General features: G+C 44.7%; 1 protein-coding gene across 2 annotated transcripts in view; it reads left to right on the top strand.

Annotated features, from left to right (window-relative positions):
• Positions 1–12,977, top strand: part of ctif (CBP80/20-dependent translation initiation factor) — a 56,669-nt gene extending 43,692 nt beyond the window's left edge. For both annotated transcript variants that reach the window (XM_080477296.1, XM_080477295.1), the window contains 3 exons: positions 2,740–2,895; positions 9,182–9,235; positions 11,501–12,977. In XM_080477296.1, coding sequence (XP_080333422.1) covers positions 2,740–2,895; positions 9,182–9,235; positions 11,501–11,722 — 432 coding nt within the window. In that variant the 3' untranslated portion in view covers positions 11,723–12,977. The remainder of the gene's footprint in view (positions 1–2,739; positions 2,896–9,181; positions 9,236–11,500) is intronic.
• The last annotated feature ends 9,841 nt before the right edge of the window (positions 12,978–22,818 follow it).

Here is a 22,818-nt window from a genome sequence, read left to right as displayed (position 1 = left end):
ACGCAGACGTTCATGTACTCTAATTTTCACTTGATTCATACTTTCATAATCCATAATTGAGCCCTCGCCAGCCTGTCAGGGACGACCACAGGGCTGCATGTGGCTCATGGGTTGTGTAATATGCAGGTCTGGTTTAGTTGAGTTACTGTGCTCACATTACAGTCACATAAACTATTGGCTCATAAACTAAAATACATTCAGGTTGATGATAAACCTTCAAATGACTTCTTCTTCTAAACTTTTCAGTCTTTTATTCCCAGCCTACCGCTGCCCTAATACCCCAAGAAATGTAAAAGCTGCCGTAAACAAGACGCCCTTTTAAAGCTAATTGTAAGATAGCCCATGATTACACAGTGGAAGGCATTTCGGTGAAGCAGTATATTTTCCTGAAACCTCTCTAATTCCAGCCGCTCCATCCATGCTTAGTTTTATGACAACTTTCAGGTGGAAGCCAACTGTGTGTGCGAGACGTTGTAAATGTCAGTGGGCAAAGTAGCTAATCTAAACACCCAGGGGAGAGAGAGCGACCCGTTCCCCTTTCACCCTCCATCCTGACACTTAACTGCACAGTTCCAGTTTTGCACCCATGATGAAAACATCCTCTCAGCCGTTACAATTTTCACTGCCCCTCCTCCTCATCATCATCACCCCCCCCCCCCCCCCCCCCCTGAGCTCTCCATTCCCGTGCTCAGTCATCTTATCGCCTCCCCTCACCCAGAACGGCATGGGCCAGTGCCTCGCTGCACGATGCCCCCCCACACACACACACCCACACTCCTCCCGTTCACCCTTCACTCCATCGTGAGAGTCAGACAGACTCCGGCGGAGCAGCAGACAGTTAAGAAGTCGGGGAACAAGACACACGCGTTCCCATCAGATGACATTCACGGGCTAAATGTTAACCCACCTGCTGCTTCGCCACGTCTCCTTCCCCTGCCTGTCCTCGCTCCTGCTTCCCTCTCCCACGGATGCTCTTTTCCACTACACTCCCACACTCCTTTTTTTTTTTTTTTTTTTCTTCCCTCCTCCCTTGTGTTTTTATGTTTTTCCATTTAAACACCTACTCCTTTAGATGTTGAGATTTTTATCCCAGATCCAGCAGTGGCGAATACCGCCTTGATCCTTTTTACCCGCTTCTCAACTTTTTTTATCCCCTCTCCTTTTATCGCCGCCGTGTGGTCCCTTCTCTTCTTTTATTCTCACTCTAATTCCACTTCCCGGCCGGGCACAGACCCCCTCCTTGCCATTGACATTTTGACTTTCTTCTCTCTTTTTTTTTGCTTTATAACATTTTAAATGTCATAAGTGGGCTCATGAAGGTCTTCAATAATGATGTTGCTCCTAGACCCCTGGATCTCAATATATTAGTGTGCGACTGCTTAGCTTCGTAAAAGAGACACATTGGGGTTCAGTCTTCTCTGAGAACAATGCCACGTTGTCATTTTCATACATCGCTGAGTTATAGTTCCTGAAATATATTATGTGTTTTGATATGAGTCTCATTGAAATACTTGGAAATTGGAGCGTTTAATCTTGTTGTATTGCAGAATATTTCAATACCCTCTTAAGTTGTTTTTCAAAGTCAGGAAAGAAAATATGATATGCCTTATAGTTTAAGAACAAGAAAAATAAGGATAGAGAGAGAAATCTGTAAATGTAAAACCTAAAAATCTCCCTGAAGATCTGTAAGGAGTCGACTTAGTAATAGTGTCCCACCAGATGATATGTGATTAAATGGGATTTCTGGGGAGCATTGTGCACATTTTTTGCACAATTTTTATTTTTTTGCATTTAATCAAATCCTGTATCAAAGAGACAAAATACTATGAATTTGAGGTTTTTATGCGTGTGAAGGTTTTTCTTTTTTTATTAAATTTATTTCTTTTTTTATAATTTTGACTAATGCTAGTAATTCTGAACAAGCTGTAATTATCAGTTTCAGGCACCACTTTAATGGACTCTTCATTTTGAATTTACATGAAATGAAGACTAAAGTTGCATGCTCGACAAAACATCCAGGCAAATTGAAAGTTTAACTTTACAAGGATTGGAGTATTTCTTGTCATTAATGAGACGGTGTCCTTCGAGGTGTGTCGCTATTGTATCATGGAGTGTGTCTGTGTACAAACAGGCCTTTGGTAAACAAGTACTTCCCTGTTAGAACGTAAGCCACTCCTGCTTCTGCAGCACCTCAAACGCTAACAGGCAGTACAACTCTGAGAATGTGAGCAGCACGGCGAGTTGTCCCGGCAGTTAATGAAGTTTCAGTTTAACCCGCTGAATAACATCTCTACGAGTGCACATTAAGCATTAACCCATATTAACCCCAACATTTTTACAGCGCTGACATCGTTCACTACCCTCCACTTTCAAACTGAATTAACATACTCTCCTCTACTTCTGCCAGATAAAAAAAAAAAAATCATGAATTTGTTTAATGTGCTTTTCAGCTGCTTTTTGGCTTTAAGTACCTTAAGGCGTGAGGTTAATATGTGTGCCACCTACAAAAACTCCCATTAGAGAGATAGCAAAGATGTTAATGGTGATTAATGCCTCTGTCAGGAAAGATAGTTTACCATCACTGCTTATGAATTTATGAAACACTTAAATATCCACCCACTTTTACTGCCCACTCACAGCTTCTACTACATTTACAAAAGCTGCATCGGTTGTAATGTCTTGGTGTAATTTCCCTAGTAAACAAGCGTCTGTTTGTACGGTCTCTCTCCTCCCCCACAGAGGGACTTTTCCCGCCGCGAGGGGCTCCAGCAGTCCGATGTGGAGCGGTGGCTGGGATTCATCACCTTCTTGTGCGAGGTGTTCAGCATGATGAGGAGCAGCTCCGGGGAGCCGTTCAGGGTGCTGGTGTGCCCCATCTACACCTGCCTACGAGAGGTAATCGCGCAAGCGCGTCTATAATCCACTTGCAACACCATACATGTTCGTAGAAAAAATATCACTGCAACTGAGCAACTCCACATTGTTGGTCACAGCAAGTATAGGCAACAGTGAAAAAGAACAAACAAGAAGAAACCTTTAAAAGAACCAGACTGCTTCAAAGGGTCAGTCAAGAGAGAAAAAGCTGAATAGAAATCAAACAAGTAAACTAAACCAATAACACCATTATGCTGCTGTTGTGTTGAGCGGAGTACGTGTTTCCTGTTTTGGTTTTTTTTTGCGTTCAGACCTCGTCTAGACTCCAGACACCACAATGGGGACGAGTTTATGATGCAAAATGTCAGGACGCCATCGGTTCCAGGAATGTGTTTGACCCCAGATTCAGTTCTCATCAGCTGGTCGTGCTCTCTTGTACACTCTCTCCCTTGGTCACCATGGAAACCATATAGGGTGGCCACAGCAGACGCACCGCTATACAGAAGTGGTTGATGACGGATGAAATATTTAAAGCGGAAGCAAGTTTCCCCGGGTGGGGAGGTGAGAGGAAGTGCAGGAGACAGTGGTCAGGTTGACAGTTGCTACAGACAAAACTTACTCATGACTTGACATGAGACGAGAACAAGGAAGATAAAGAGGACAAACCATTATTCTTAATATGTGCTTATAAAGCCGGAGGACTGAAAGATGGCAGGTGTTGAGGCACGCGCCAACTAGTTTAACAAGCCATGTCCACACCTCTTGTCAGTCTGGCACTGAACCCACACCCGGCGTCTAGTTAAGGAATACAACAGTCACACAAAGCTAATGCCATCCACACCCTGTCTGAGGGTATGCCCCGGGCATTATCTCAGCTTGTTAAAAGGCTCGACGGCAACACCGAGGGTGTGGAGTTAACCAGACAGAAATACACGCAAATATACACCTCTGTATTACCGCATCAACATTTGCAGCTTGGCAATCCTTTTTTTTTTTTTTTTTGCAGAATGTCAAAATATTCGTGGGATTTCATGTGTTCAGCTGCCATGTATTCATTTAAAACTCTCCATTTCCCTCAGCCGTTGATCTTGACTTTGATCTGTTCGCCGATTTGACTGTCCTGTTGTAACTTGTGGCTGTCAGATTCTTGCTGCAAGCTATACACCTCAATGTGCACACGCCAGCGTGCATGTCGGTCGGTGTGTGTGTGTGTGTGTGTGTGTGTGTGTGTGTGTGTGTGTGTGTGTGTGTGTGTGTGTGTGTGTGTGTGTGTGTGTGTGTGTGTGTGTGTGTGTGTGTGTGTGTGTGTGTGTGTGTGTGTGTGTGTGTGTGTGTGTACTTGCATAAACACGGTACAAGTGTGCCTCTCTTCTGTATGCGAGCCTGCAGAACAGGACTCTCTAACAGAACAGTGCTATGTTAGTGTATTTTTGAATGACAGCTTTATGTACATCAGAGTCAGTTTAATGAGAGGTGATCTCATTCATTCATGTCTGACAGACTCTTACAGTTGCCGTCTTGTGATCCGGGAGATGTCAAACACAACCTTGTAATTTTACACAGGTACAACCCACACAGCAAATCCTCAACTGCGCTTACACTTTAGAATACAATAGGGTTATAGGATAGGGTGATTCACTGTGTTTGTTTGTTCCATCCATCCATCATCTATACCACTTACTGTGCATATAAATATATATGACCTATAACTAAGGTGAAAGGAGGATTAGGCTGTCAGTCCATCACAGTGCAAACAGACAAGCGATCACACCTATGGGTCATGTAGAGTTGAAAATTGTCCTCCAAAGCATTTGATTTTTTTGAACATACTTACACAGAAAGAGCACGCAAAGTCCACTCCCTATAACTCCACCGTTAACCGTAACTTTAATCTGATGGACTCCAGGTCCTTTTTCTTTTCATTCAGCCACAAAGATCAGTAAAGAGGCTTTTTACCTTGCGGCTAAATGTTCCCCTGTGATTACTGCTTGCTTGGTTACTTTGTATTGAGGTTGTGGAGTTATCGTAAGGTCATGACACTTTGTATCGGCAAAAAAGCACTTAACATCATAATCACTGTAGACATTGTAAGTAAAGAAATTGCGTTGAGCTCTGTCATCAAGACCGATCTCGTCTTCAACAAATGAGACAAAAAGACATACAAAATATGATCTTTTTTGTATTCTTCAGGTGCATTAAGCATGAAGAAAACGTAAAAACATGCAATTAGATAAAATAGACAAAAGAGGAAGACTGGACCACACAGAAGAGACACCTATTAAATGTCTGTGAGTCAGAGCTGAAGGACACTCCCCATTAATGGCCTCATTCAAGAGAAATGATTGAAGTTGCTGGCACGAAGAACACAAGCCTATTTCAGATGTCCCCCCAAATGGCTACTTTCCCCTTTTATACTTTGATTACAAGTCTCAGTCTTTACTTTTTCATTCATACTTCAGAAGGGTAGTTGAGTCACTACTTCCCCCTCTTTAAATATAATGGAATCAACTATTTTCGCCTCTGGAATTGAACGGATGAAAGCTGCAGCAGTTAAAAAGCAAGTTTTACTGATTGATATAACCTTTTAGATTGATTAATTATATATATTATATATATATTGTCTATTAAATCTTTACATATGTCTATTTGTATTTATGTGGTTCAAACGGTTGTTTTCAACAACCGTTTGAGTTGATTGAAACAAACAGCGTGTGTGGTAAGGAGTGAAACTATAGCAATCAACCAATGCAACATGAAGATGAAAAGTTCGGATGAAACGTGAGATTATTTTGATATCCATTACAGTACGAATGACAAAAATGGATAATCTACAAATCAACTATCGCATCAAAACAGCATCAATGTGTAAGCGGCAGACCTGGGTGCACTGAGAGCACTGGACAGTAGGAGGCCAGATGTCAGGGAATCCAAATTGACAGATAACACCATGTTTTATTGAAGCAGATGACTCGCATGTGGCCCACAGAAGCCGTCATCAGGATATTGGTTTGCGGTGGCACATTGCAGAAGGCATGCACATACACCAATGACATGAGGAGCTATTTATAAGGTGCCTTGTTGAAAGTCAGCGTGGGCCATACGGTCATATACATTTCATATTTATTGCTTCCCACCAATATAATGTTGCATAAAATGTACAAAATACCATTTTGGTCTGAATCTAATAGAGTTTATTTTTCGGCTGTAATGAGCTCCCAGTGTTTTGCCAAGTTATGCGTGTGAAGGACAACGTGGCATCAGAAAACCAGAGGAACGTGCTGGATGCAGCCGTCGACACCTGGGTGAGCTGGTCAAACGTCAGAGGCGCACAATGAACACTGACTGAGTGATCATGTGACCATACCGAGGGCGAAGAGAAACCAGCTGCTGTTGTCATCTTAAATGTTTTGGATGACGTGCGGTGGGAGGAGCAGGCGGCTCTGCCACATGATAGAATAAGCTGAGCCCATTGGAGTCTGAATCTAAAACTGCGTGTAATGAAGAAACATCTAACAAGCTGAGCATAATGACATGACCATGTGTCTGTTTCAGCGGTTTAATTTCATGTGTTTGATTATCTTTACGTCCGAAAATTCCTTTCAAATCAAAAAAACAAAGATGGGTTTTTTTCTGAACCGATTTACAAATATGAACCATGTGAAACGGCATATTATAATCGGGCTCATCTTATATCGAGACCAAAGTGGTACATAAGGTTGAGTGATGAAGCCGAGGTGAAGAATGGGAATAAACGTCAACATTAATAGGGACGGTCCCTTTGATTAATTCACTGAGTCACTCAGTGTGTTGTCACCATGTTGGATGCATTTCATCCTACAAAAGGATCACAGCTGCCCCACTTTTAGTTGCTTTTTATGATTGTGATCAAATATCTGTGGAATATCAGACTAAAGGGAAATCATACCGACTTCTGAGGTCTCCCAGTGCAGAATTTAGCAAACCAGCCATTTGACTGTTTTTGCTTCAGTAGGAAAAACATGGCATTAAACAGTCTCAGAGAAACTTTTTTTTTTTTTTGTTCTGCAGATGTTCTTTTTCTACTTGAAAAACCACGATAATGTGGAGCAGTGGAATGTACGTTATGGTGCAGCACTGACAAAGAGAGCGCTGATGCATCGGAGAAAAGTCAGAGAAGAAAAAGCTATCACTGTGGATAGTCGAGCTGTTGATAGATGAGTATAGATTAGACCGTTTTACTCATATTGAGCAAAACTTCACCACCGGTTCCCCAGAGAGCTCATTATGAGCTAATCCTGCTTGTCACATAGTTCTCCGTCTCTGAAAACGACGGGTCTTGGAGTTCCCACATCAAACAGCCACACTGTCACCACGCCCGTCTGAGCATACTGAGGAGCTGACGTCGCTGCAACTGCTGCGTCTGAATGATAGGTGGAATACCATTAAGCTTACATTGTGGAAAGAAGAGGCCAGCCCATACAGAGTGTGGAACCGCAGCATCAGATGTTTCTTTTTGCACTTGAGAAACATCAGACGGTGTTATGACAGTGTTTCTATGACAGTGTTTCTCTGGAAATGAAACACGAACTGACAAACTGTCCATGGTGTCCCCTGGCTGTGCCCATAGTCAGCTGGGATCAGCTCCAGCCCTCCGTGACCCCGAATTTGATCAAGCGGATGGATGGTTAGTCAGGTGTTTGGCTACGTTTACACCAGGATCCTTCATTTTTCTTCTCCTTATTTGGGTATGGCAGCTCCACATTTTGCAAAGATGTGCAATCGCATGTCGATGTCTCTTATCGTGGTCTTGTGCAGGGCAGTGAGACAGGCTTGCAGATAACATGGTGGTGCGACCGCCAGTGGCCTGCTACAATTTTCTGATAGTGTCGCAAATTCCAAGATGGCCGACTCACTACAACGCAGAGCGAGTTGCAGATATGGTGAAATGCAGCTGAATAATAGGCATCGATCAACCTGACAACCGTCACATTGTTGTGTTTGGTCATTTTGCCTTGATTTTTGTGCTGATGCTGAAATTTACTTCACATTGACTCCGTATTGATCAGGTTTAATATAAATGAGGTCAAAGTCAAATAGTCTACTACTTTTTTTAACTCTAGTTTTTAATCACCACCACATCCCCAAAGAATAGGTTTGCTCCAGGTACTAAAAATTCCACTATTTTCACCAGCTAGTTAGTAACTGTGAGTCCCAATAAGTGTCGAGCTGGTCGTGTTTAAAGGTCTGTAAGGCCTTTTTTTTTTTTTTTTCCTCCTGGGGATCACTGCTCCATTATCACTGCAGCAAGAATGTAACAAGCCCAGAGAAGCTGTGGACGAGCACACTAAACAACACGGAGCGCAGCTGCAGGCTCCAGCAATAATTCCTTGTAGGAACATTGGTGTGAAGACGTTATTATTTTAACCGGTGCCATTATTAAAAGGTCCTTCTTCTAAATGCAGTGACTTCCTGTGTATTCATGCTTTGAGCTCACTTTTTTTTCTCTTGATTGTTAGCTTGCACCCACGTTTACACACTGTTTTTTCCGCATTTTCAAAACAGCCAGCTACCCCCCCCCCCCCCCCCCCCCCCCCCCCCGTGACTTCCTTCCCTCCTCCAGGTCAATCAAAGCAGCACTTTGTAAACACGCTTGTGAAAAATAAAGCGGTCTTGGAGCTAGAAAAAGAGCATTTCACCAAATTCCTTTCCAGCCGTGGTCTGACATGAGAAGCTGTCTGTTGTTTCCGCCTCCCTCTGTCACTATCCCTCCCCACATTGTTTGAAAGTGCCAGTTGTAAGCCCATCTGTGCATGGGGCCAGTGCGGGGGTGGGGGTGGGGGGGTGGGGGGGGCGGTTGGAGAGGGAAGCCAGCAAGCATGTTTACCAGCGCCACTGTTTGTCTTCGGCTACGCCGTGTGTTTACAGTGTGTCTGTGCATTTCTGTGTGTGTATGTACATTATGAATAAAGCGCGCCTTGATGTGTGATGTTTGCTGGCTTACCCGGCTGAAAGCAGCGTCTGTTGTCTTCCAAGATTTAAAATGTTAATGTCGAAAATATTTACAGTGAGGATTAGATCTTTTTATTTATTTTTTTTTCCCTATTTCTTGTGAACTGATTAACACACACAAACACTTGCATTCGCCTAATCTCCCCATGTGGTCTAAATCCAAACGTACACACAATGCTTATCTTCTAGGTTCAGTTCACTCACCATGGCTCGGCATCTTGATATTGCCACATTTGGATTCATCCACATTCATGCAGTTATCTGCAGCCCTTTGCTTTCCCACTATAGTTTATATACTGTTTGTTCTTGTCCTTCGCAGCTGCTGGAGTCTACAGACGTGAAGGAAGATGCAGTCCTCTGTTGCTCAATGGAGGTATGAACCGCACAGACACACACACACACACACACACACACACACACACACACACACACACACACACACAGCTATACAGTGAAAAGAAATGTCCTCATGCGACAAATATGTCCTCGGTAAAAATCACAGTGCACATATTCAAACGCGATGCTTGTCCGTCTTAGATAAGACGGGCAGCAGATATAAAATGTCTGCTCAAGCCAAACGGAATGCAGCGAGACATGAGAAGTTAATGCGATAAAGCAAACATTAAACCATATTTGAAATCGTACATCAAAACATGATGTGTTTTAAAGTATCTCAGTCATATTTTCTGTTTATCTCTTTTCTAAAGGTCAGAATATAAAAGGTATGGGAGACTTTGCTCATTACAGAGGAGACAGAAGCTCGGTTTAAAGGTTTATTTTAACCTGCTGTGTTTTCTAATTAATGTGACCATTGTGGCTTTATGGGAATTACCAACTGTTCTTTCCACTGTCAGATGTCCCCTGCAGTGCATATAAAACTTTTTTATCTTCACAAGTTTCTTTTTTCTTTGTAAACTAAAAGACACACTATGTACCTAAACGCAGAGAAAAAAAAACAAACCATCAGTGACGTTATTGTGAAGAAAGCTGCAGCTCCTGTAGACATCCCCACAGTGCAAACAACAGAGCAAGAAGCACAAGTTATTTTATCTGGCTACTGACATGTTAGTCTGCACTGATTTAGAAAAAAAGAAATGTATGAGCACATCATCCATGGCATTATCGCCTGATTCTGTGTGGTTTCCTCTTGGACTCCCAGGAACTCATTAAACCTCTGAAAATGTTGTGTATCTGAAACCAAGATGTTTGTAATAGATCCACTAAGTTCTCTAAATTGTGTCCATGTTGCTCCTTCATTGGGCGACGTTTGATAAATACTGACCAAAAGACCAGGAACATCTCACAAGAGCCGCAGCGTTGGAATTCCCCGTCAATCCTCACACACCCGTATGTCTTCACTGTAGAATAGAACTAAAGTATTAATCCCAAGGGGAACCTGTTTCCAGTGTTGCTCCACACAACAGGACGAACACCATTACACAGGCGCAACTATGAAGAGAAAAGTCGGCGTTGCCCGATGTGTCTGATCGTCGCACAGAGCGGCCAGTCTGAGGTGACAAGTTACCGCAAAGTCATTAAAAGTGTTCACAAGAACTTCCTACATCAATCTGTTGTGTTACTTTATCATTGCTGAAGGCGTGGCGGCGTCACTGGTAACCGGTGAGGAAAGGGTGAGGAAGGCGAGACTTAAGATCTACTGGTTTCTATGGTAACTGCTTGTTCCTGCAGATGTTAGGGAAAAAAAGCATGTAACATCATCTTACATGTAACACTTGTAAGTGATGTCTTGTTTCCAGCTCATTAGTTTATTAAGAAGCTGTGGAGTTTGATTGACAAGTTACACACCTTGGAAAAAAAAAAACCCAACAAGCCAGCGAGGAGCTAAAGATGTGAAGGTATTGAACCTGCCCGAGTTGCAGTGTTTTTTTAAAGTCCCAAAAATTTGCTTAAATATGAAACAATATTTCATTTCATTCATGTCAGTAGATCATTTTGACCGCGTCTTACAAGAGTCGTTCACAAGCCAACAAATTGTAGGCGCCCCAAAAATAGTCACTATTATTCCCTTTCACCTGTCAATGGTTGTAATGTTATGGCTGATGAGTTTCCTCATTTACCAGACTGCAGATTAACAGACGAGGAGAGCGACTGCCACCGGGTCCTGCGAGATGAGAAGGAATAGTGGTTTTCCCCAAAATATGTTATTCCAGGGATCATTTTGATTGCATAAGTCAGATAAAAGTAAACATAGACCGGAGCCACCTGGAGCTATAAGGATCTTCTTCCTGGTGAAAATCAGCAAAGTTTACATCAAAGTGCACCGACTAAAGGAACAAAAGCTGAGTCAGCAAGAAGGTTGAAATATATGAAATAGCAGAGAAAAACAGTTTGTTATCCACACAGAGAGGAAAGAAAGGTGAGCTCTGACTTTGCTCTGCCCAGATGCTCACAAATGACACGTGCGCACACACACACACACACACACACACATGCGCGCGCCTCTCTATGGCCGGAGGGTGTGTGAACTTCTCCTGTCTGACTCTATATATGACAACAAGGTGCCAGACACTGTCTCGCTCCTGCTCTCAGTAAGAGACGTGCACACACTTTGCCCTCACCTCCTACCTCTCCACTCCCCCACCCCCACCCCCACCCCACTCCCCATTATATCCACCAGCTGCAGAGCGCGGGGCGTCTCCTGGAGGAGCAGCTCCCCGAGATGATGACGGAGCTCCTCGCAGCCGTCAGGGACAAGATGCTCTGTCCGGCGGAGTCTCAGCTAACTCGCTCTTTGCTCATGGAGGTCATCGAGCTGCACGCACACCGCTGGAGCCCCCTGGAGGCTCTCACCACCCAATACTACAACCGTACCATCCAAAAGCTCACCACCACTGCCTAGGTGCCAGACCCCCCCTCCCTTAGGGATCGTGGAGAACAAACCCCCACCTCCAGAGGTCCTGAGGAGATATATTTGAATCTTTCACTGAAGTAACATTCTCTTGCCTGAGTAATTAAATGTTTTATGTGTATATTGAGCTAAATTCTGTAATTAGCCCACGACCATGAGCCAACAACACACAGGTATCCCCGAGGCAACACTACGTGTCATTGGAGAAAATAAATAAAATAATAGTTGGTATGTGGCCAGTAGGGGCGTACTCAGCCACACAGAGTCTGGGAGCTCAGCCGGCTGTGGCTGTGGGGGAGACAAAGGAGGGGGGGGACAGACGAGAGAGGGGTCAGGACGGGGAGAGGAGGCGAGGGCAGCAGCCTGTCCGTGGGGAATAGAGAGATCTGTACCCAAAGATGAATGGAGAAGGGGAAGGGGTCTGCGGGCGGGTGGAGGAGGTCAGGGTGGTCTGTGTCAGCCTCTTCATTGTGTTCATTTGCCAAACCACCCTCCCCTCCTCGCCCTCTCCCTCTCTCTCTATCCTCCTCCCCCCTCTTCTGTCTCTCCGTCAGCCCCCAGAGTCTGTGTGGCTGATAAAAGAGGAGGAGGAGGCAGGGCGAGCAGACACGGTGCTGTCTGGGCCGTCTGCCCCGCCGGGCCAGGGGACCGGGTCAAAGGGGGCCTCGCTGTGGAGCTCCCCAACTCCCACAGCTCCTCCCCCGCCTTTGTCTCCCCCAGAACTCCCTCCCCCCCCTCCGCCCTCCTCCACAGCAGGAAGCCTTTTTGAGGGGATGAGACAGCGGGCCTGCTGGGCCGGGCTGGGCTGAGGATCAGGATCAGGCTGGCTAGAGTAGGGTGGCAGATGGCTGCCTGAGCCCCTGTGAGACGACATACTCCCAACACACCCCACCGGGACCCCGAATCCCCGAGCTCCGGCCGGCGTCACCAATAGAAGCAGTGGGGGGGGGGTGTCGGCATTAGAAAATTGAAGCAGACACTTTTGTCTGATAATTCTTTTGTTTTTGTCTTTCGGGGCAATGTCTCGTCTCTGATAAGCCGTGCATGTCCAAATGCTTCGTTACCCACCACCACGACTTTATTATTACTCTATTTTTTAATCATTTATCGTTTTTACTATTGACTCATTTCGAAGGCTCACTTTTACGGTGAGACGTATGTATGAGATATGATTGCGGTAGGCCTTATTGCACAGGTTTGACTTGTTTTGCACTGCTTTGAGGCAATTTGCTTTCAAAATTGAATTAAAAAAAAAAAAAAAAAAAAAAGGCGAGTCAGTAATGAATCTCAGTAGTGAGAGAAGTAAGTGGGCTGAGCGTAGCGAAGGGTTTGAGGATGTGGTGATGGACTAGTGGCCTTGTCAGTTATCCATTTTCATAGGAGCTCTCATGTTTGGGAGAGCGGGCTGAGGACTAAACAGCTGGACTTCGATGGTGTTGTTTGGTTCCCGAAGGAAACATTCAAACTAAACTAAAGCATGGCACACAGATCCTGAAGGGAAGTGCTTGAAATCGTTCTCCTTTTCAAGCCATTCTTTATAGTGGACATTTTACAAGTCGTTTAATATTGAATCTGTTTTGATTTTGCTTTGTTTCTTCTCTCTTTTTTTGTCGGGGGGGGGGGAGAGAAAAGCAACAACTATTAACCTGTGTATTTGAAGAGGGCAATGATGAAAAGAGGAAAAAAAAAAAGAATCTTACTGTTTAACCTCATAATAGTTAGTCATCTGTGACCCTTATTCCAGCTAACGTGTGTACTATGATATTGACGTACCAAGCCAATCACATACCATTTGTAAATGGGCTCTCTATATAATCTGCTATCAGTATATTTGCAAGTATTTTAATAACACTGAAATGTTGGAGGAATAGTGCAACAGAGGTGTTACCCGTAGAAAGACGCGTGCGGCGAGAAGTCCCATAGTCTCCCCGTGCCGCTTCTACCAGGAAGCAGTTTCCTTCGCCTGGGAGTCGTCACACACATACATGCACACGTGCACATGCACACATACGCTTGGTTTCCCACGGAATCCCTGTGGGCAGTTTTTTAAGTGTTTTTCTTTTTCTTTTTTTTATATTATTTTCTGTGTCTTGCATCAAGAATTAAAATCCTGTGTGGTAGAAACACACCCCAGAGGGTTAGATAGGTGAAATGTGTGATTTCAAGCTCATGAACCTGATCATCTGTATGTGCGTGTGTCTGCTCAAGAAGTCATTCGTTTTATCGTTGTCGGTTTCTTTTTGTTTGTGTTCCCTTATTTCTAGCGTTGTATTTAAATTATATTTAGCTCAGTTTAAGTTGTTGTTTTTTTTTCAGGTTGGTTTTAACACATCCAAAACAGTGATACCTAGCTTGCTGGCAAGTGTGTAAGTGTGGTATTATTGTGTTTTACATTGCAAGAAGAAGAAGAAAAAAAAAAAAAAGATGAAGAATAAGCCCGTCAGTCGGTCAGTGTCCATTATGCAAAGAGCGACTCGCTCTCACAGCAGTTTGGGGCAGGAAGGAATTGCCCCCGTCGTCCGTGGAGCCTCCTACCCCACCCCACCCCGCGTGCCCTTATGGACCCCTCTGCTCGGGTCATGTGACTCTCGACAACTGAATGAGATGCACCTTCATTTGCATACTCTCATGGACATTGGAGGAAAAAGAAAATTGAGGCGGTGCTCAGACGAGCTGGAGGTCGGCGTCAGTGGGTCATCTGTAAGTTGTTGTTTGTTTTTCTAAGCAACTGAAAAATAAACATAACAGGAAAAAAAAAAAAAAGAAAGACGAAGAAGTGATGGAACAAAGTGTGTTTCTCTGCGTGCTCCCTTATCGACAGTCACATGGAAGTCAGCGTGGTGTCATGGAATCATTCAGACATCACAAAGGAAACACAATGGCACACACACACACACACACACGCTTTCCTCTGCCATAAGCAGATAGACTGCGTAGCTAATCTTTGCGCCACAGTAGGTCATTACACTAACAATCCATACGTGCGCACGCTGGAAGCCCTCATTTATATGCCTTTGCCTTTACGTCGTCACACATTAGGCCGACCTCGCTCCAGAATTTTAACAACACGGTGTGTTGAGCGCCTGCCGAACGCCCTTGACCGGTGATTTGCCTTTGGTTACCCCCTACCCCCCCCCCCCCGACGCAAGCCTGGGGCTGTACGACTGTGGGCGTCCCGGCGGGGGGCTCTCAGTGCCGGGGTTGCCTCCCCCGCTGGAGAGTCCCGCACCTCAAACCTATAGGACGTCCTTCAACACTCGTCCACATCGATCAACACAATCCCACACGTTTGAATATTCAAATGCGTTCGACAGGATGAGACGTTTCCCATCAGACGCCGGGTTTTCTTTCTCCACGTTGTCGCCTTGACAGATGGCTCCCTGGCTGTGGGTTGTTATTTCATTTAGAATCACAACACGTGTTAAGTTCCTCCTATAACACAATGCAAAGCGCCTCAGTAAGGAAGATATACTGTTATAGCCCGCCCGCTCCAGCAAACACTCATGGGAAGAGTGGAGAGAAGTGAGAAAGTGATGGTGACAGCAAATGTAGGAGGAGAAGAAGTAAGGAAACATATGGATAGTCTATATATTTATATATAGATATGGTCGGTTGGAATAATTGCGAAAGGTGGAAGAAAGACAGAGCCGGCCCCGGCTGACAATTAGCATCACAGTTAATTTAGTTCAGCGCAGTGAAAACAGACAGTGGAACAGGCGCGTTCGCCTTCAGGGATAATATTGGCCGCAATGCTGCTGGAGCCCATCCTGGAAAAATACTATAGCTACTGTATGTACCCGGCTCAGAATTAGATCACATTACGACAAAAGGGTCATTCATCTGCCAGCGGAGTGACACAATGAGGAGAAAATTAGTAGAGCCGTACACTGATGAGTGAGAGGAAAGTCTGTAGGCTCTATGGCTCAATTTGTGCTCACAGTTATTTGCAAAATAGATGAGTCACCAGAACCCGTGAATGGACTCAAGTCGAACAGTTATTTTGAGTATGGATTAATCGTGTCGAGCAGAATAATGATGTGGTAGTTGGCTGCTTCTCGGTGCCCGCTTACTAGTTTGTTATTGCATTATTCAAGAGCGCCGCAGGGAGGATGCAGTTTAAAAAAAAAAAGAAAACCACTGGGATTTCCTCCATTGTTTTTTTTTTGTTTTTTTTTTAAGATAAATAGATGAATAAAACAAGCTCTGTGACCAACTCAGGTTCGTGGTACTGATAATTGCCAGATACGATCACCACGAGTAACACGTTAATAGTTCCATCACGAGAACTCATCATTCATCAACATAGCCTTTCACTGTGACCGCAGAAATATTCTAAACTCATAAATCTACTGATAGGAGAGTTTGAGTCCAAATAGTTCACAAGAGTGCAAGAAAAATAACCTCTGTAGACTCATTTAGTCCATTTTTGGCAACAGTCATTTCCAAAAAAAAAAATAAAAAATCCTCACTCTGTCTTTTATAACCGTTTTATCCAACAGAGTCGAAACTGGAGCACCCAGCTCACAGTAGAGTAATGACATCTTCCACTGCGGTCAGGCCAGAAAACGTGCACGTACATAGAAAGACCATGCAAACTGCACAAAGTAAGACCCACAGCCCAGAATCTAACCATCAGTATTCTTCTACAGCCAGGGCTTCTCACAGAGCTTAAACCATACTGCCTCATTTTGTTCCATTTACAGGTATTTTTATTTGTTTCCAGCGAAATGTAAATATCCATCCAACCTGCTGGAGCCAATCCCAGCTGACTGTGGGTACGACTGCGTACACCGGCGAGTAGCCCTGTGTTTTGATAGAATAATGATTATTTCACCCTGGGAAAAGGCTTCCCCCTGACCCCTGAGTCTGTCCTACTCTGGTGCTTCCACCTGCACAGAATAATATATGAAAAAAAAAAATAAAAATCAATATTGATCTATTATAAATGTCCATCGATATTTGAACAAGGTGAGTGGAAGCGTGTCTGCACGGCGAAACAGCTGTTCGCACTCTTGCCTAAAAGTGAGAATATCCTCTGTTCCAGTCTGGCCTTAGTGGTCACTCTGTGTCGTTCCCATATTCTCTCTGTGGATATGTTGGTTTTCTCCACCCGACTGTCCAAAAACATGTTTCAGCTTCAGCTGAGTCTTGACTGGATCTGTCCGGGACTTCACCCACCTCAAGTTGGATTATGTTGTTTTAAAAACAGGATTCATGCAGAGAAAGTGCAACTCCCTATCTTATTTATGACTTTTTACTCTCTTTCCTGCAGCAGCCATAGCGACTGGACCGCCCTCTCCATGAGGCATTCTGGGAGTTTACATAAAATCTCTATATTGTTTTTCCTGCGCCAGAATCCCAAGTTTCATCAAAACCACAATGGCGCTCGTGTGGCGGCTTCATCTCTCATTAATTTGAACACGGAAACAATGAATCGCTTCATTGAGAAAATAACCGGCAGATTAATCGATCGCGTAAACAATCATTACTTGCAGCCGCTGTTCAGACCGAAGGACTAAATGTGATTGCGCCGCATCAGGACGAGAGCTCTGCCTGCTCTCTCCGCCGGCGCTGCTGGGTGAATGGATGCGTGCTCGTCCGTGCGCGGCGGGTGACTCACGCCAGTATCGCCCATTGTTTGAGCCAGACAAAAGCTGGCTGCTTCTCCGCTGGCCTTGATGACGAACCAGGGACGAGGAGGGAGGACACTCGCATTAAGATAGCGGCTCGCACACACTCAGACACGCTCTCCCACAAACTTAAACAAGTCGAGCGCCGGCGGATCTCGAGTCGCTCTTTGCGGATGTGTCTCATGCTCTCGAGTTGTCTGATGGCTCACGCGCTCGTCTTTCTCAGAGCCGGCTGTTTTTTGGTGGTTTTTTTTTTTTTTCTTTCTCGTGTGTGTGTCCTCCTGTCTGCCGACGTGTGTGCCTCTGTGTTTGATCAGCAAACCAGGCGAACCGGAGGAGAGCTCTGCGGAGTGTATTCTGTTTATTCGGAGGGGCGCAGAGGCCAGATATTGTGTAAAACAAAGTGGAGTTAAAACACACAGAAGCATCCCCAGATGTTTTTTACAGTGCGCTTTGCTGTGGGAGAAATCAATAACTTGTGGGCTACGGAGTGGTTTTAGCTCGCTCTCTTGACCTTTTCCATCTCAGCAGCAGCTTCAGCGCCGCAGTTTATTCAACTCCCCAAAAAACTGATTTCTTTTTTTTATCTCCACTATATTTGGATGCAGACATTTTCACTGGCTGGCGTGTGGAGACTGTGGACTTTCACGGAGATCTCCGAACAACATTCATTTATTATGCATTCATGATGTTTTTCCCAAAACAAATCTCTTTCACAAACATATAAGCTTCTTCATGTCGCCATCTTCTCTGGTCATCGACTCTCGCCTGGCATTAACTGTATCCACTAAGCTTTTATATTTATTATTTAGATATGGCAATAGCAAAAAGGAGAATCCAAATTTATGAAAAATACTCAGCTCTTTACATTTTCATTCTTTTGATAAACGGAACTAAGAGAGTGAGTTGAGACTCAAATGCGACCAAAGGAGTTGGAAAAACTGGACGATTGTTTTACTTTCACCCCCAATATTTTGAGCAAAAGAGGGTTTTCGAGGAACGTTGAAAGGTGAACTCAACCCAAGCGGAAACTGAAAAGCTGTATTTCAACTTCCTGGGCAGGCGGCACAGGAAATGATGACATGACCCGCTCACTTCCTGAATGAACCGGTTCAGGGGCTCTTTTTGGTGAAGGAACCGCCGAGTCAGCTCATTCACCAATTTAATGGTTTCTGTGACCACGGACTAACAAAATGCATTCATAGCTCATTAACTCATACAAACAGTCTCTCTCTCTCACACACACACAGACAGACACACACACACACACACACACACACACACACACACACACCCACAAACCAAGACGCTGGATCCCAGCCCACACACACCTTCAACACCTGCCAGTTTTCAACAGCATCATAAACAAATATAAACAAGATAATGAGCCAGCAGCTGAAGAGACAATCAAGACACCACACAGATAAATCAACCACAAAACAAAAGTCAATAAGAGATTGTCCAACTATGTTGTTTTTAAATGACAAAAGGAAATACCTGCCAATTATCAATAGATTACTTTGATATGAATCAACACAAACCCGGAATAAGATGAAAGATTAAGTTTAATATGTTGTATTTTACTGTGAAAGAGATTAAAACCAACTGAAAACCAGAAAGTCACTGGACCCGTGTTAACTGGGATGTAACTGGGATGGGCTCGAGCCCCGACGACTTTGTATTGGTCAAAGGAGTGAAAAGATGGACCAATGGAAAGCTAATGGCTGATTCATCTTTTATAGTGCTTATCCAAGTTTTGGAATCAAGGAGCCGATCCAGACTGAATGTGTGTGAAGGTGTTTTCCAGATTGGTGGCCAGTAAATCACAGGACAGACACAGAGACACGAAACTACCACATGTGGCCCGACAGATCAATCAACATTCATTTTTGCCTCCACGGACTATCAACAAACGTGTCTGTGTGTAAAAAAGCGTAATGTGTCTACATGAGTCAACATCACGGACACAAGAAGCCCAAGAAACCACAAACTTTTTGATCAGCTGTCGGGAAGAAATGCAGTGTAAAGGGACTTTTTCCAAATTGCGTGTCTGTAAATGCATCCATGGTCCAAATCAAGAAGCAAAACAACTTGCATGTGGAGAGTTGTGCGTCTCGGTTGGCGTGTGCGTGAGTGTGTTGATATTTGTGTGTGCATAATGATATTTGTGTCAGTAATGAGATTTGGGAGTCAAAACTTAGATTTGTGTGTACACAGATTTCTATGCGTGCATCAAAAATTTGTGTGTAATACGATTTGTGCGTGCATAATCCAATTTGTGCATGTGTATTATGATTAGTGTGGGCATGGCCACGAGGATCTATAAACGTCTCCGTCCTCTCGGTTCGCTGTCTTTCGAGGATTCTGCTACTCCTCTGTTGCGGCATACTAGATTTCTAAATAGAAATAAAAATGTTGTTTGACCTCAGTGTAGACTGGCAGGCTCGCTCGGCTGCACGCTTTCTGCCACTATGTCTTTTTGGCTTTAGTGTCGTCGAACGTGACTAAAGTCAGTCGGCCAGTTACAAATTGGGGAAAAGAAAACTGGTAGCGACAGGACAAATCTCTGCTGGGGGAGAAGAGTGGAAAAATGTGCTAAAAATATTATAGCAAAAACATCTTAAATTACTTAGGCTACTTTACAGCCTGCATAGTATCATTCATGCACACAATCTGCAGCTCTGCATTGAAACCACTGAAAGCACGGCTGATTTGTAAACATGCAACAATATCTAGAGCCATTATTTTTACTTTATTTCTTAAGAAATTGTGAACATGTATAAAGGAAAAAAAACCACTTATGAATAGTGAATAGTTCTTCAAGAATATGATCTTCACAATGGCTCTGTAAAATAACCGAAGAGTATATAAATGGTGCTGAAAGGCGGTGTAGTGCTGGTCATGCCAGCTCGGCGAAACTATAACAACATGTGCGTGTCAACATTGTTTTTGCTGCGCAAATGTGAGTCGCACACTGCCGTGCTCGTCATTCGCAGGTCTTAAAAGCTGCTCGCTTTGAGGTGAGGAAGCATGACGTCTTTGTTGTTCAGGAGCATGTGTGCCCTTGCAGTGGCCCGGCTGAAAAGTGTGCTGCAGTAGGCCGTTCTCACTTTGTAGCTGCCAGCAGCAGCACACCCCGCTGCCAATGTCAACAGGCGGATCTTGGTACGAGCAAAAGGAGGGAAGAGTGAAGGTGAGGCAGAGGGGATTTTTTTTTATTAGTTTTTTATTTTTTATTTTTTAAATGGAGTGAACTTCTAGCAGCAAAAGTGAAACGTGAGGAGATTCCTGGGGGTGGGGGGGTGGAGGGAGGGTGGCGGGGGGGTGGGGGGGGGGGTGGCACGACAGAAATCAACAGTGCAGAGAAAATTAATGAAGGGGAATCATTAGATCATTTCCTCCTTCTCAGCCTTTATCTCTCTTACAAGGTTCACCTCAGCTACATGCTGCATTTCATGAGCAGCGGCTGTGTGTGTGTGTGTGTGTGTGTGTGTGTGTGTGTGTGTGTGTGTGTGTGTGTGTGTGTGTGTGTGTGTGTGTGTGTGTGTGTGTGTGTGTGTGTGTGTGTGTATTTTCCTAGGCATGACCAGACCAGCCACCCAGAAGTGTGTCTTTCTTTGTGGCTGACAAGCCGGCGTGAGCAAAGCTTCCGCTGTGAGCTGCACTCAGTGACCGATCAGTCAAGCAGAAGTCAACACACACACACACACACACACACACCATAATTAGAGACGGTAAAGGGACACGGGTAGTGTCCATAAAGCGGCTGCTGCTCACCGGAGCAGAAGTGAACACACAACAGACACACGCACACACACAAACACACACACAGTGCAGCCGTTGGAGGTCGATAGAAGTGTCCGCAGACAAGCAGTGGGAAGTAACACCTGATGTCTTTGTTGCCAGGCCCCCGCCTAGTGACTGTCAATGTGGCAACCTGCTGCGACAAGCACGACCCTGTTGCTAGGCAACCCCAACTTCTGTGACAGACAGTGGGAAAGTTCTGAAACTGAAAGGTAGAAGAGGAGAGAAAGTACGGAGCGCAGGATTATGAAAAGCTGCAAAAAGAGAGAGAGAGAGAGGGAGAGAAGGAACGAGGACGGGGAGAAGCAGATGAATGTCTGCGGACCGCTTCTTTAAAAAGAGGCACTGAAGCAAAGCGACGGCAGCAACTGACATTTCAACCTGAGTGTGTCTTCATCAAAACGGCTGCAGCTGTCTGCCTTTCTCCTACTTTTACGAAGCCGCTCCTCTGCGTGCCAGCAGGCCTTTGATTTGTGGGGTGGCGTGCTGTGCGAGGCGTGTTCCCAGTATACCGTGTGTGTGTAAACACACACATAAAAGAGCTGAGCCCGCAGCCCGGGATCACATGAACTCCCGTACAAGGTACAGCTCTGTCTGTGGACATGCCTCGGCCTCCTCCGGCACTCATTTTGTACACACACACACACACACACACACACACACACACACACACACACACACACACACACACACACACACACACACACACACACACACACACACACACACACACACACACACACACACTCTCTCTCTCTCTCCCTGAACCCTACAACATGTCGTGTTGAGCCAGTTGTCATGGTGAAATAGTTTGCCTTGTTAAGTATTTACAAATTAAACACACAACTTGTTTGAAAGCAGAGCAGCACACGCTGCACGCTGCTGCCGGCTGACGTGAGCAACATTCAGCATGTTACATATGAAAGGACAAATCCAGGCGCCGTCATACCCCACACGGCTGTGATAAGTGGAGAGATGGGCGCTGACATTTTAGGAGATGCCTAATAATGGGTAAGGATGATTCAGAAGGTGAGGCGGCGTCAGTGCTATTCCCTCTAAATATAACTGTCAGTGTCCAAACTCTCCCAGTATTGGCAGGGGGAGCATATTTGTGATGTGTGAGTCAGAGCGAATTTGGCTTCTGAGTGTCGTACACCCACGAGATCCAGCAATGGCGGCAGACTGTGTTTCTAAATGATGCTGTGTTTCAGGGTGCCAGACTGCTTTTTCTTTCTTTCTCTCTTTTTTTTGGGGGGGGGGGTGAGTGATGAACTTACTGAAAGTTGAATCAGACAAGACCAACAGCAGTTTTCTGAAACGCACCGTGAGCCTCTTTATCTGGTAACTGTTACGTCTTTATTCTGCCAGCGCTACAGTCAGTCGATGCTCACGGCCCACACACAGCCCACATAACCACGAAGACATGCGACTCCTCATGAGGCGCACACGGAACATGATCCACCGTCAGCGAGTGGTATCAATCTAACGGGATTTTAGTCATCAGCATCAGCATCAGCATCATCATCATCATCATCATCATCATCATCATCATCATCATCATCATCATCATCATCCATGTGAGTCGACCAGTTTTACTCATAAAATCATTCAATCACAGTTATGTTGAGTGTGTTTGTGTGGATCTCAGTAATT

Source organism: Lipophrys pholis (assembly GCF_963383615.2).
Source record: "Lipophrys pholis genome assembly, chromosome: 12".
Lineage (NCBI taxonomy): Eukaryota > Metazoa > Chordata > Actinopteri > Blenniiformes > Blenniidae > Lipophrys > Lipophrys pholis.
Note: the sequence above shows the minus strand (reverse complement) of the source record. Positions and strands in the feature narration are given on the sequence as shown.